Here is a 12,854-nt window from a genome sequence, read left to right as displayed (position 1 = left end):
TTATTTTGTATTTTTTTTTGTAAAAACCTATATGTCCGTACTTTTTTAAAACTTTTTTTTGGTCTTGAATAATATAAAAAAAATCAGTAAAAATATTTATTATTGTTCTTTTACATGCTTATTAAATTACTCTTCTACTTTAGTTTATGATAACAATAAAAAAAGTCTTATAGCCTTCAAATTCAGCTCAACTAAAAAACGGTTGGACTAATAAAAATTAAACTTAAAAAAGACAAAGAAAAAAAAAGGCCTAATAAAAGGATCAACTTCTTAGGGAATACTTTTTTCCTGTGAAAGCTTGGAATTTTGGTTCTTGTGGCTTCTGGGTTGTTTCTGCCTTGTGATGTGACTCTTGATTAGTGGATTTCTGAGAGGCCTTGTGTGGTCTTGATCCAAAGAGAAGCTTCCCAGAAGTTGTAGATGAAACATTATTGGAGGAAGACTTGGAATCAGAACTTTTGTGTTCATTGTCACCTTGCTGTTTTGCCATACAAGAGGAAGAAGAAGCTTGTTTATCTAATGGTGTGGATGGCTTACCATCTAAACGCCTTGCAGAACCAGAGAATGGTACAAACTCTCCAATCTTTGTTAGAATATCAGTGTCATCAGCTTCTTGCTCTTGTTTCGTATTAGATGAAGTAGATGGCAACTGTTTCTTAACTTCTTCTTTATAATCAAGAGGTGGGGCGAAATCAACTTCACAGTCTGTTTCAATGAGGCTGATAGCATGAGATGGCTTAGTTTCAATCACATCAATGTAGTACTCTTTGTTATTGTATGGAATCATTATTGTGTCACCAGTTGTTACACATGAGAAGCTCCTCAGATTAATCTCCAGCGTTGCTTTTATATTTGAGAGATCCATGAAATCCTTTGTGTGAGGCTGCAGTTTGAGGTATGTTCCTTTTGCAAGTGTAGTGCTTTTCAGAAGCACAAGATCTCCATCTTCCAGGTGCATATTTTTCATCATCCAACTCGGTACAAAAATTTTTCCCTCTTCAGCAGAGAATTCTAGGACCCCGCAGTGAGAAAATTTTCCATTAGAAAGATGTCTCATTTCAAATAACATAGGGTATTCCACTCCAGCATACAAAAGTTTATTAAGTGCTGAAGGGGGCATGATAATCTTATTGCCCGGTTCCAAATTTGACTTTTCAATAGAAGAAACAGGGTGACAGTGGTAATAATTTTTAAAATCATCATCATCATGACTCACGTAGACTTCTTCATCTTCCTCGCCGATGTAGTAATCACCCATGCCAAATTGATCCATTGGTATTTCGTAAGCACGATGATCAATATGATCAATAAGAAAAGAAGAGAGAAAGAATATTATACGTTGTATTTCTTGATTGATTGAATTGAATTGTATTATGAAGGTAAAACTAAATATATATAGAGTATTGGTTTAAGAAAGATAAAAACAAATAAAGATAAGATAAGAACAACTAAAGATAAGATAAAATAATAAAGAATAAAATTGTAATTGAATTTATCTATTTGACTAAATTTTCATCTATTGACTCTCAATTATCAATAAGTTGAGAGTTTTTACCTAAAAAAACATATCGTCATTTTTTTCATGCTCAAACTTAGAACTTTCTCATTAAAATCCTTAGTTCATCTCTACTCTGTCACAAACAAAGACTCGTTAAGAATTATATTTCTTTTAGAAACCTATAAATCTATTACCAAACTCTTGCAAAACATATTTCATCACGAAGGATTTGAACAATAAAAAAAATACAAATTAACTTAATATTCATTAAAAAACATAAAGTAGTCAAAAGTCAAAACTAATCGAATTAACTATCTATCTTTAAATAGTTAGTTACCACATTTGTAAGTTGTAACTAAATTATGGGCTCTCATGAAACGGTGGTTTGTCATGCCCTCTTTGAAACACAGTGCTTAAACTAAATCAGCTTCAAAATCACTGAATTAGAGCGCAATTATTATATCCTGAATTAATATATTTTGTATTTTTTTTAATAAACAGAAATAGAGACACAACTTATTTTTTATTTTTTCTTTTATTATTCCTATTAATTTTTTATAATTATATTTTTTATTATTATATTTTTTTCTTAAATTTTTTGTATAAAACAAAAGTAAATTAGACTTTCATAATAAGTTTTTCCTTACATTTTATTTGTCACCAAACAAAATACAAAAACATTATTTTTTGTCTATATCTTTTGTATTTTGTTCTGAGCGTATGTTTTCAAAATCAAACACAGCCTAAAGGACTACGCAAATCATCATCAGAATTCTCTCAGCAGCATATGAAGGGTAGTATTCCTGATCACCTTCTCTTCCTAGGTTCTCTTCATCAAATTGTTCATTATTAACATCATGATGAAGCTCAACTGTGCTCCTTAACATGCTTCCAGAATTTGCAACCCAAGAGAGACAACCAGCTTCAAATCCATATAATAAGACTCAGTTTTCTTGCTTGCTTGCAATGTAAACTCCTCTGTGGATAAAATTTGTAACATGATTGCTTAATTGAGATAGTGCATCAGAATTGATCACACCAAATTTTATTCATATATTTAACTACTAGGCATATGAGAACATATAATATGCAAACATGTCACTCACTCTCTCTTGCACATTCACATGAGATATCTTCAATAATGAAAATCATTCAGTTTGCAAAAGATAACCAAGTTCCAAACAAGCCATAGAAATCAGTGTTACTAAACTATTCAGAAGTTAAGGGATGTGAGATGCACTGAAAACCGAGCTCCAGTTTAGATGGTCACAAAATATTTAAAAAATTTTGCTGGTGTTAGCACACCAGCCAATTTAGTTAATTAGTTAAGTTAGTTGAGTAGTTGGAAAAGTTAGTTATGAAGTGTAAAGCAGATGCAACAAATTCGTGTATATAAGCCTGCAGCATGCATAGCTTAGCTCTCTGTAATCTCACTTGCCAAACTTCTGAAATTAATTCATCCTTTGATTCTTCTCCTCTCCTAACAGTTGCTCTTGTCGAGAAAATTAAAAAGTTTTGGATTTTTGTCAGTCTTATTTGGTGAAAAAGAAAATTCATAAATTATGGATATTTACCTTAAAGTTATTAAGCAAAATGTTGGCTAAGTAACTAAAAATTAATCTTTTAGCAGAATACTTTCATAAGATCAAAGTTGTTTACTTGTATTAGAGATTAGAGATTAAAATTTATTTTAAGACAACTAAAATTTTTCGTCTTTCTAAAATCAATCAAAAAAGAAATTTCAGTTTGATAATTCAGACACAAATGCTTTGTGAGAATTACCTGTGGGAGTTATAGACGAGGATGGCGCTGAACGTAGATCCAAGAATGAAGAACAAAATGAGAAAGCAAAACAAGATTCATCGTGCAACTATGCACTAAAAGAGTTTCCAAGGAATGCTCGATGAGACTACATCCGAATTCGTGAAGGACGATGGGGAAACAAAGCTTGAAGATGTCGAATCTTTTGTGGTGCTGCCGGCGGTGGTGCTTGATGAGGATACTGCAGCATCTGAATTCAACAAGGATGATGGAACAAAATTTTCGAAGCATGAACCGGATCATGAAGAGGAGGAAGTGGAACCTATTATGGAGCTCCATTGGGATTGCTTAACGAAGAAGAAACAATAGAGTCTGAAACTGTGAAGGGTGATGAAGATATGGAATCTATAACGAAGCTTCCAGTGGGGTTGCTTGTTGAAGAAGGAACAATAGAGTCCAAACTTGTGAAGTGTGACACAGTTGAAAGAGTTCCACCTGCGGAAGAAGAACAATGCAGTGTTGCTGCAAAAGACACTCAACCGAAGCCTGAACAGCAGATTGAAGAGCAGGAAGAGGTTCAATCTTCTGACGAATCATCAGATGGCTGGGTGAAGGTTGAGATCTCAAAAGAAGAGGAACTCAAGGGCGGTGAGCAGCAAGATATAGCAACTGAATGTGACGAAGAAACTCGAAATGAAGCTGAATTGCCAACCATGGAGTCCGCAAAACGTGCTGCAGAACTTGTTAGTGGCTCACATAGGGAAGAGGACAATGAAAAGAAGTTAACACATCAAGAGGAACAAACTGAGAATGAGAGAAGCTTGCTGAACAAGTAACCAGTGTTAACAAAGAAGATACAGGATTGTCAAAAGAGGTAGATCATGTTGCTGAATATAATGGAAAACTCAAGAATGGTGATGCTGAAGTATTGGAAGAAAATGAGAAGCTGAGAAATATGATGAACAGGTTGCTTGACGCTGGGAATGAACAATTGAAAGTGATATCAGACATGACAGAAAGGGTTAAGGATTTGGAGAAGAGATTAGCAAGGAGCAAGAAGAGAATGAGGACTAGAGGCTCAAACCAGCATCATCATTGTGCAAGATTAGTTCAAAGAATAATCAAAAAACAAAGCGACAAAGTTGTTAGTGGTTGAAAAAAAAAGAGAAAAACTTAGATGATATGTTAGAAATGTTGGAAAAATATAATGCTCGAGATTCAAGATAGCTGAAATTCAAGTTGATACTATTTCTAACGTGTTAATAGCATATCAGTAACTCTTTACTTAAGATGACATATACAGTTTCTCATATGTACAATTGATATATAACATACCTGAACAAAAATAGAAAGGGTAAGTATTCTGGAAACTTATATCAGTTGATACTATTTCTCTCAACTATAGTTCCATGTGTTTGTTGCTAACCCAGGATTAATCTTTTGTACAAGATATTTCTTAAGAAATACTTCCTAGCAAATAGAATTCTCTGATGCAATAATTATTATATTTATTCATATGAAATATCATGAATAGTGTCTCATATAAAATTGTGCAACTGCTTTATTTCTTTCTTTCTTGGAAAAGAAGTACTTTCTCGGTTGCAAAATCACACAAATTCCAAACATTACAAGTTAGAAAGCAAAACTTTCCAATTTTAAAAAACAGAAAACACTAATTTGACAAATACCTCGTCAATTGGAATAACTGTTTGAGAGTATAATTGGCGTAACAATACACAAAACAGTGGCAGCCAACAAATAACAGAAACCAGAAAAATAAAAATCGGGACAAGACACCAAAATTTTAACATGGAAAACTCTCTCAATGTGAGAGGTAAAAATCACGGGTCATTTAGACCAAAAAAGAAGTATTACTATAATCAAGTAAGGATACAAGAGAATCTCAAATGAGTGCACAAATCATGCTTATAGTAAATCAAAACAACCAAGGACCAATGCATATAAATGTGAACCAAAAACATGAAAAATTTACAAAACCAGAGCTACTTTGCGTGCGCAAGCCATATCTCACCCTCCAAATCTTATCTTAATCGTCCAACCATTTAGAATGAAAAAGTACATCCAGAACTTGCTATCAAAATTTTAGCCAAAACCAAGATTGAACCACTCTCCAACTGCAGATTTATAGTGACTGCATAATCAACCGAAAAAGAAAAAATTATCATTCTAGTAACAATATGGTAATGAAAATTGAGGTCCCTTATATCAAAATTAATCCATACCAGTGCATAATATTCAAGTAGCTAGCAGGACTAAATGTCAAAACAGACACGAAATGATATGAAATTCTTCTAAAAGAATATTTCAACAATAGTATGATCACAAAATTGTAGAATTTAAATTATCAATTTAGTAAAAGTATGATCCTCTTCATGAAATGTTTGAAAAAAAAAGCAATCAACTATTAGACTAGATGTGTAGTTTAAGAACTCAAAATTTTCAAAAGCGGATGTATTTATAAATTCATGTAATAAACTTGAATGCATTAGAAATGTTGCATCTTTTTGTTTAAATTTACAAGCTCCACCACTGAATTGCAGTTTTGGCATTGTAACAGCTTTGGCAGCAGTTAAAGAACCAAAATTAAGTTGATATTTATAGTACATTTAGTTTAGCATATACATTAAAAAATGGGAAAGGTAGAAATACCATCTTTCCCTGAACTACATATAACTAATTCCTTCTCAAATCAAGCTATCATCATGTCTTTTTCTTTCTCCCAACAAAAATAGGAAAAGTAAATTGTAAGGAGGAATAGAGTAACTATACCAACCTGAAGCTAAAATTACAGAGCACCACTTCTGATGAACTTTGGACTGAACGAAGATAATTTAGATATGGTTACCAAATCTCAAATGTACTTCCTGCAACACAAATTAAAAAACATTTCAAGACTCGACGTGTTTGTCATCACAAAAACCACACACACAATTATGTCAGAACCTGACGAACACAATGTTGGATCATTGGTTTGATTTTAGAGTCAACAGTGAAAACAAATGACGCTCATTGGTTTGATATACATACAAACTGCACACACCATTGAGTGAAGAAGATAGGAATGAAATTGTTGCTGATGGCTTCACTACAACTTCTCCTCCTAATGACTATTTCATGTATATGATTGTCATCTTTAAATGTGGAAAGCATATTCTTTGAATCTTGACCGCATTAGCTACATACCCTCATCACCTTGGGAAATCTGTTTGATTATGTGTTCAAATCCAGAAAGGAAGAAATAGTTATTATTACAGAACCTTTTCTCTAAGTATTAGAAATAGCTTAGTATAGGCATCTAATACCATTAATTTTATCCAATGATTCAATCTATGGTTAAAAAAATTACACAACAATACCTTAGATCCTTCTATTTTGAAAGCTTATATACACCTCATTCATGCTGATTCCTTTTACTGTCCTATATGGATCTTGCATCACAACAGCTGACTCTGTGATCATAAAGAATTGGCAAAAATAGAAACAACATTTTAGGACTCTTCTCTTTTCACAGATCCAGCTGTCATTTATTTTTTCTCTAAGCAAAAAAGAAAAAGTAAAATTATACTGAGGAATCGAGAAATATACCGACAACAAAAGCTTTTCAATAATAAGTGTCACTCCAACTTTCTCCTTCATGTCTTCGTTCTCTATCCTGATCATTGTAGTGTAGATATTAACAGCGTAGATATGATTGCCACTGTATAAGAGGAGAAGTACATCTCCACATATACACAAGCTACCTGCAGAAGACGATTAAAAAAAAAAAGAAAATTTGACTCATCCATTTGTTTAATATATCTAAAGAAATTCTCAATGCTCGATAAACAAAAAGAGACATTCCTTGTTTTTCAATTTCCATCTCCTAGTCATTCTTATCCTCCTCTTTGAATGCAATTTGATTGAAAAAATGAGTGTTAATAAGCATCTCACATGTAGCAATGACTTTTTCTCAGAGCAACAAAGGATTTTTCTTACAACTACAAACTGAGAGCTTCACTGGTAAATGAAGGAAAAGAATACAATCTTTTTTGTTGCCATATCAGTTCAACTAGTTAATATTGTCTAAAGAAAGAGAGAACTTTTTCTTTTAAGGGAAAGGAATATGCATGTGTGAATTTAATTTGTGGTATAATGGAGATTAGATAATTACCTGCTTAGAAATTTCTTCAGAAGATTTGTTCTCCATCGACTTGAATGGTGGGAATGTGGGAAATTTTGGGCCAAATTTGTTGATGCTTGTTCTTGCAGTGTTTTCCCAGCAATGAACATCTCTTAATGTTGAGTAGTAAGAGGGAGGAAGGCAGCTTTTCTCCTGCCATGTTCTTCAGCAATGAGCATTTCTCAATGTGTAATTGTTGGAGGGAGGTGAGGCGGAGAAGCTCATTGCAGTTGAATATCTCCAGATTATCAAACTCTTGGATATGTAAAGTGGTAAGGGAGGGAAGGCGAGGCAGCAAACCCACCTCTGGGTATGACTCTATTATGCTCTTAGGGTCGTTACCTGAGATGGTGAGACGAGTGAGGTTGTCCAAGTTGCCCAACCATGATAGACCCGTCAGTTGTTGCTCGCATTCTCCTACACTAAGCTCTTTCAGGTTAGGCGGCGAACCTCCCTCTGGCAACCTACAAATGTTTGGGCAACGTCGTATGTCGAGAGACTGTAAATTTGGGAGAAGACTATTCATGCCACGTGGCAATGCCTCCAACTTGAGGCATTTTATGACGCTGAGATGAGTCAAGTTGGGTGCAGCCAGTCCTTCTTCCGGAAATGACACAAATTTGTGGCAATAATTGATGGAGAGACGTTGAAGAGCAGCATGTGGTGGCTCTGACATCGAAATTGATTCCAGATTTGAACACTCGTCTATCTGGAGATTCTTGAGATTGGGAAAGGCATCCAACGATAATGAGGTCAGTGAATCACAGCTCTTTTCTATCTGTAGATGTACCAAATCATACTTGTGTTGTTGCTGGAGTAATTCAATTTGGCTGCACCTATATATTATGAGCTTTTGCAAAGATTTGGGTAAACAATTTTCCCCCAAGGATACAACAGAAGAACACCTTGAGATATGTACTTCTTGGAGGGAAGTTAGATGGTGGATGATCCTTGCCTTAAATGCATACTCTACCACAGATTCAAATCCATGAATTGATAAACTATCCCTATCAAGTGTCATTCGTTTTCCCCATCCTTGATGATCTTCTTGTATTTTCAGTTGGCGCACTTTGGAAACATCCGAGGAAGAAAAAACGATTTTCATTAATACCTGATTAAGCATATCTCCCTTTAACATTCGACAATCTCTTATTTCAAGCCCCTTAAGCTGAGGAAAAGCTTCTGAGTCAGGTAAGTGCCACTCCTCCCAACATGGCATGTTATGAAACTCCAAACGCTCCAGTGAGGGAAACGGTGCAATAGGCGAAGAATGTTGATGGCCTTCATTCTTGTAAAACTCCATGCCAACACTCTTCAGCTGACTAAAACTTTGAATGCGGAGGGACTGAAGAGAAGGCAGCTGTCCAAGTGAAGGCAGCATGCAGCAATTCTTGCAAGACTTCAGAGATACACTTGTCATGTTTTGGTAGGAACAGTCCCCCAACCAATCTGGAAATATTGTACCCTTGTATCCCCATATTCTCAACTCTTTCAAGCCGTTGTGAGGTTGTAAGCTGTGGAGTATATCTCTTTCAGTTTGGGCGTCTGAAGCCATAACATCACCTGAAGACAGAGACCATTCCAACAATAACTCGTCAATGTGCTTCTTATCTATTATCCTTGCACTCCTTGCCTGATTGGCATCAACAACATTCTCCAATTTCTGAATCTCAAGTGATCCATGAAGATTTAAAAGCCCTCCTAACTCTTGGATTCTATTGTCTTCTTGCTGTTGCTTTCCCACCACAAAGTTGCTTAGAATGTGCAACTGTTTTAATTTGCCCATTTCTTTTGGCATTTCTTTCAGAGGAGTACCCCTTATATCAAGATGTCGCAAATTCACAAGATTATACATGCCATTAGGTAGCATAGTCAGCCCTGAACAACCTTCTAGCTTTAATGTTTGTAGATTGCACAACTTGCACAATGACTTGGGCAATGTCTCAACATCACTTCTAGAAAGATCCAAATAGCGCAGGTGGATCAATTCACCTAGGCTACTAGGCAATATAGTTAGGAAAGAACAACCTTTTAACTTTAAAGTTTGTAGATTGCACAAATTGCATAATGACTGCGGCAATACCTCAATATCACTCCAAGAAAGATCCAAATAGCGTAATTGGATCAATTTATATATTGAATCAGGAAATATGTTAAGTCTACCAAAGGACAAAACTCTCAAGTATTTATTCTTTGACAATATGTAACATGGTAATGTTGCGTGATCTTCCCAGGTACAAGCTCCTTGATTGATATATAATAATGTCCTCAAAGATTTTATTTTACTAGAGGAGCATATTTTCTCAGGGATTGAATCATCGTATGACAAATGAGGAGTTAGCATACCCGTCTCTTCCTTCCCACCAAGTTCTTTTGAGAATCTACAATATGACAAATGACGAGTTAGAATACTCATCTCTTCCTTTTCACCAAGTTCTTCTGAGAATCTACAATAAAGATCTCCAGCAAGAAAAGTTGCCAAGTCATGCATGAGATCATGCATCACAAAATACTTTTCATCATCATTGTCAACCTGCTTGAAAAATAGTCTTGAAGCCAAGTCATCAAAACACCCGCAACCAACTTCTTCTAAAGTCTGTCCCCTCCTTGGTGGTTGTAAAAGATCTTCAGCCATCCACAGCAAGATTAATTCATCTTTATCAAGCTTATGATCTTTGGGATACAATGAACAATAAACAAAGCAGCGTTTTAAATGAGCAGGCAGATGGTAATAACTTATTAACAATGCAGGAACAATCTTACAATTTGCCGTAGGAAATTGCCAAATGTCACTGAATAGTATTTTATTCCATTCTTCAACACGATGCTCTGAGCGCAACAAGCATCCAAGTGTTTCTGCAGCTAACGGCAAGCCATCACACCTCTCGACAATCTTTCTACCTATTTCTTCCAGTTCTGAGCTCCCATTTGATTCAGGAAAGGACGCATTGTCTGCAAAAATAGACCAACAATAATCATCTGACAGTTCCTTGAGAGTGTGAGAGTTATAGTGTTGGACTATTGGACCAACATTTTCCTTGCGGGTAGTTAGAAGAATAGTACTTCCTTTACTCCCATGTTGGAAAGGGGTGATAAAACTATTCCACTTGTCAGCATCTTCATTCCAAACATCATCCAAAACAATGAAGAACTTCTTTTCTGACAGTTTTTCCTTCAAATCTTGTTGAAGTAAATCAAAGCTGTCAAGACTACAAACACCTGAAGAGATCCCCTTTATAACATTCTTTGTAGTCTCAACAACATCAAAATTTTCAGAAACACAAATCCATGCTTTCAGATCAACCCCGTCCATCAAATCCTTATTGTTGTACAGCCATTGTGCTAAAGTAGTTTTACCAATCCCGCCCATACCAACAATAGAGATGACGGACAAGTTATGATGATTGTTGTCATTGAGCATCTTGATTAGTGCCTGTTGGTCACCATCCCTGCCGAACACATTCCCCTTCACAAGAGAAGTGGATGGAGGTCTCCATGAGGAGCTTCCCGTTGGAATCTCTCTCAGACCAAGGGTATCTTTGCATCTCTCAAGATCTACTATTCTTTCAACCACCTCTTCTATCTTGGTCACCATCTTCCTACCGGACAAATCAAGGAAGTGAGGAAGCCGAGTGCGTACCTTGCTGCGAATTTGAGCTTTGATGAAGACACGGTCCAGCAGGTCATCAGCAGTGTAGAGAGCATCCTTGAGATTATGAAGCCATTCCCTGACGAGTTCGTGTCCAAACTGCTTCTGCTCAGCGTCAGCAGCCAGAGCTTTAGCAGCCAAGATAGCAGTCTTGAGCCTGTCAACCAACTTCCGGTCCAGCTTCTTGCCCACCACCAAGTTGACAAACTCAGGTGAAAGGAGCCTCTCAAGAACAACGTTGATGAAGCCAGAAAGAAGTGCTTCAGCCATGGTACGATGATCAGAACAACAGGAAATGAATGAATGAGTGAGTGATTGGATTTTGAGAATGCAAGGAAGAGAGAGCAATATTGAAATAATGCTGCAAGGTAAAGGTATTCAGCAATAATTGTATGCAGTGGAGTGCATAGCTGACTTTGCAGTTTACTTCATTTTTATCCTCTTCTTTGAAGGATGAAACAATGTATTTAAAAATCTAAAGTGTGATCAATGGAAACTAGTGTGTTAAGACAATGGCTTCACGCGGTACCTGTAGTTTGGTTAGGGTTTCTTTGGTATCTAGCAGTTATAGTTTCTAATCGAACTGCAAATTTTATCAGTTCACGGTTCGACCGAACAATTCAAATCGATTCTCAGAATCTTGCTTAAAACAATAACGATTATACGTACATGATTACATTACTTTTGGCTGGCGATTCATTATGTAAAAGGTATCATATAAAAAATATTTTTAACAAATTATAAGGTATTTTTCGCTAACAAATTGTTTTGTAGTATTAAGTAATATTTATCAAAAATATTATTTATACACTAAAATTATCTATTAGAATCAGTTACTAATATATTTATATATTTATATTTTAATATTTATTGTTTATTAATAATTGATTTTTAATGTACATATTATGTAAAAAGATATCAAGTATCAACTAACAAACTCCCTAATCTAGAAAATATTATTATGGACTAAAAAATTTTATCTCCAATTCTCCATTCTTAATTTGTTACTATTTTTTTTTTCTTTAATAAACAACAGGTTAAAAATACGTAAGAGAAAAAACAGATTACACAATCACTTTAATAAACATGATTCTAATCAAATCTGTAAAGAAACTAAGATAAATATAAGAAGTATGAAAGGAAATATATGATAATCATAATGTTCATGTAAAGTGAGTTTATTCGCATAAGAATTCGCTTTTTTAAATTCTTGGTGGAGGCTCTAACTTTTCAATCTGCTACAATAATTTCGGTTGGCCAAAAATAAAGATCTCAAGGAAATGAAAATCAATTGAATATTTAAAGACATATAGTCACAATTATTTTTGAATCAACTTTCATCTTAGTTTATTACTATTATAATATACAAAAATGCTATGTGCATAGAAAAAATACAATAACTAAATTAATTACTATATATTTATGTATTACATGTGTTGTTTAATCTATTTTTAATATGTATTTGATATATATTTTATACAAGTGATTAATTTTTAATTAAAAAAAAAGAGAAGAGAACAAAAAGAATAGCTGCAATAACAAAAGAGGAGGCAAAAATTATAAAAAAAAAAATGCAGATCAAGGGGTGAAAAGAAAAACTTTGAATTCTTTTTTATGTATTCCATTTTTTGAATTCTTTTGTACTACTTGATTAAAAAGTTTATTTTCGATCAATGACTTATTCATTTAATACTATTAGTATAAAATACAAAATCAAATATAAAAGCAATTTTTATTATATATAAATAATATGTATATGAATTTTG

The 12,854-nt window shown here is 34.5% G+C and overlaps 2 protein-coding genes across 7 annotated transcripts; both read right to left on the bottom strand.

Annotated features, from left to right (window-relative positions):
* LOC107626590 (ubiquitin fusion degradation protein 1 homolog) lies at window positions 249–1,294 on the bottom strand. The gene has a single exon (XM_016329495.2). It carries the CDS (start codon window positions 1,271–1,273, stop codon window positions 263–265), a length of 1,011 nt encoding a protein of 336 aa, XP_016184981.2. The 5' UTR covers window positions 1,274–1,294; the 3' UTR covers window positions 249–262.
* LOC107622623 (putative disease resistance protein At3g14460) lies at window positions 4,958–11,589 on the bottom strand. Of its 6 annotated transcripts, none has more exons than XM_016324612.2 (7): window positions 10,203–11,589; window positions 7,431–10,112; window positions 6,866–7,020; window positions 6,637–6,729; window positions 6,321–6,482; window positions 6,054–6,144; window positions 4,958–5,411 (listed from the first exon to the last, which is right to left on the bottom strand). In XM_016324612.2, the coding sequence occupies exons 1-2, from the start codon at window positions 11,356–11,358 to the stop codon at window positions 7,447–7,449; spliced, it is 3,822 nt and encodes a 1,273-aa protein (XP_016180098.1). In that variant the 5' UTR covers window positions 11,359–11,589; the 3' UTR covers window positions 4,958–5,411; window positions 6,054–6,144; window positions 6,321–6,482; window positions 6,637–6,729; window positions 6,866–7,020; window positions 7,431–7,446. The 6 variants fall into 6 exon arrangements, with proteins under 6 accessions (XP_016180098.1, XP_020970785.1, XP_020970781.1 ...); XM_021115126.1 differs by having other exon boundaries at window positions 7,431–10,391; window positions 10,503–11,588; XM_021115122.1 differs by having other exon boundaries at window positions 6,308–6,482; window positions 7,431–11,588.

Source organism: Arachis ipaensis, chromosome B02, assembly GCF_000816755.2.
Source record: "Arachis ipaensis cultivar K30076 chromosome B02, Araip1.1, whole genome shotgun sequence".
Taxonomy (NCBI): domain Eukaryota; kingdom Viridiplantae; phylum Streptophyta; class Magnoliopsida; order Fabales; family Fabaceae; genus Arachis; species Arachis ipaensis.
Note: the sequence above shows the minus strand (reverse complement) of the source record. Positions and strands in the feature narration are given on the sequence as shown.

What these genes read in the sequence shown, in the direction of transcription:
- LOC107622623 (XM_021115122.1), bottom strand. Translation starts at nt 11,358, where the DNA reads ATGGCTGAAGCACTTCTTTCTGGCTTCATCAACGTTGTTCTTGAGAGG.
- LOC107626590 (XM_016329495.2), bottom strand. Translation starts at nt 1,273, where the DNA reads ATGGATCAATTTGGCATGGGTGATTACTACATCGGCGAGGAAGATGAA.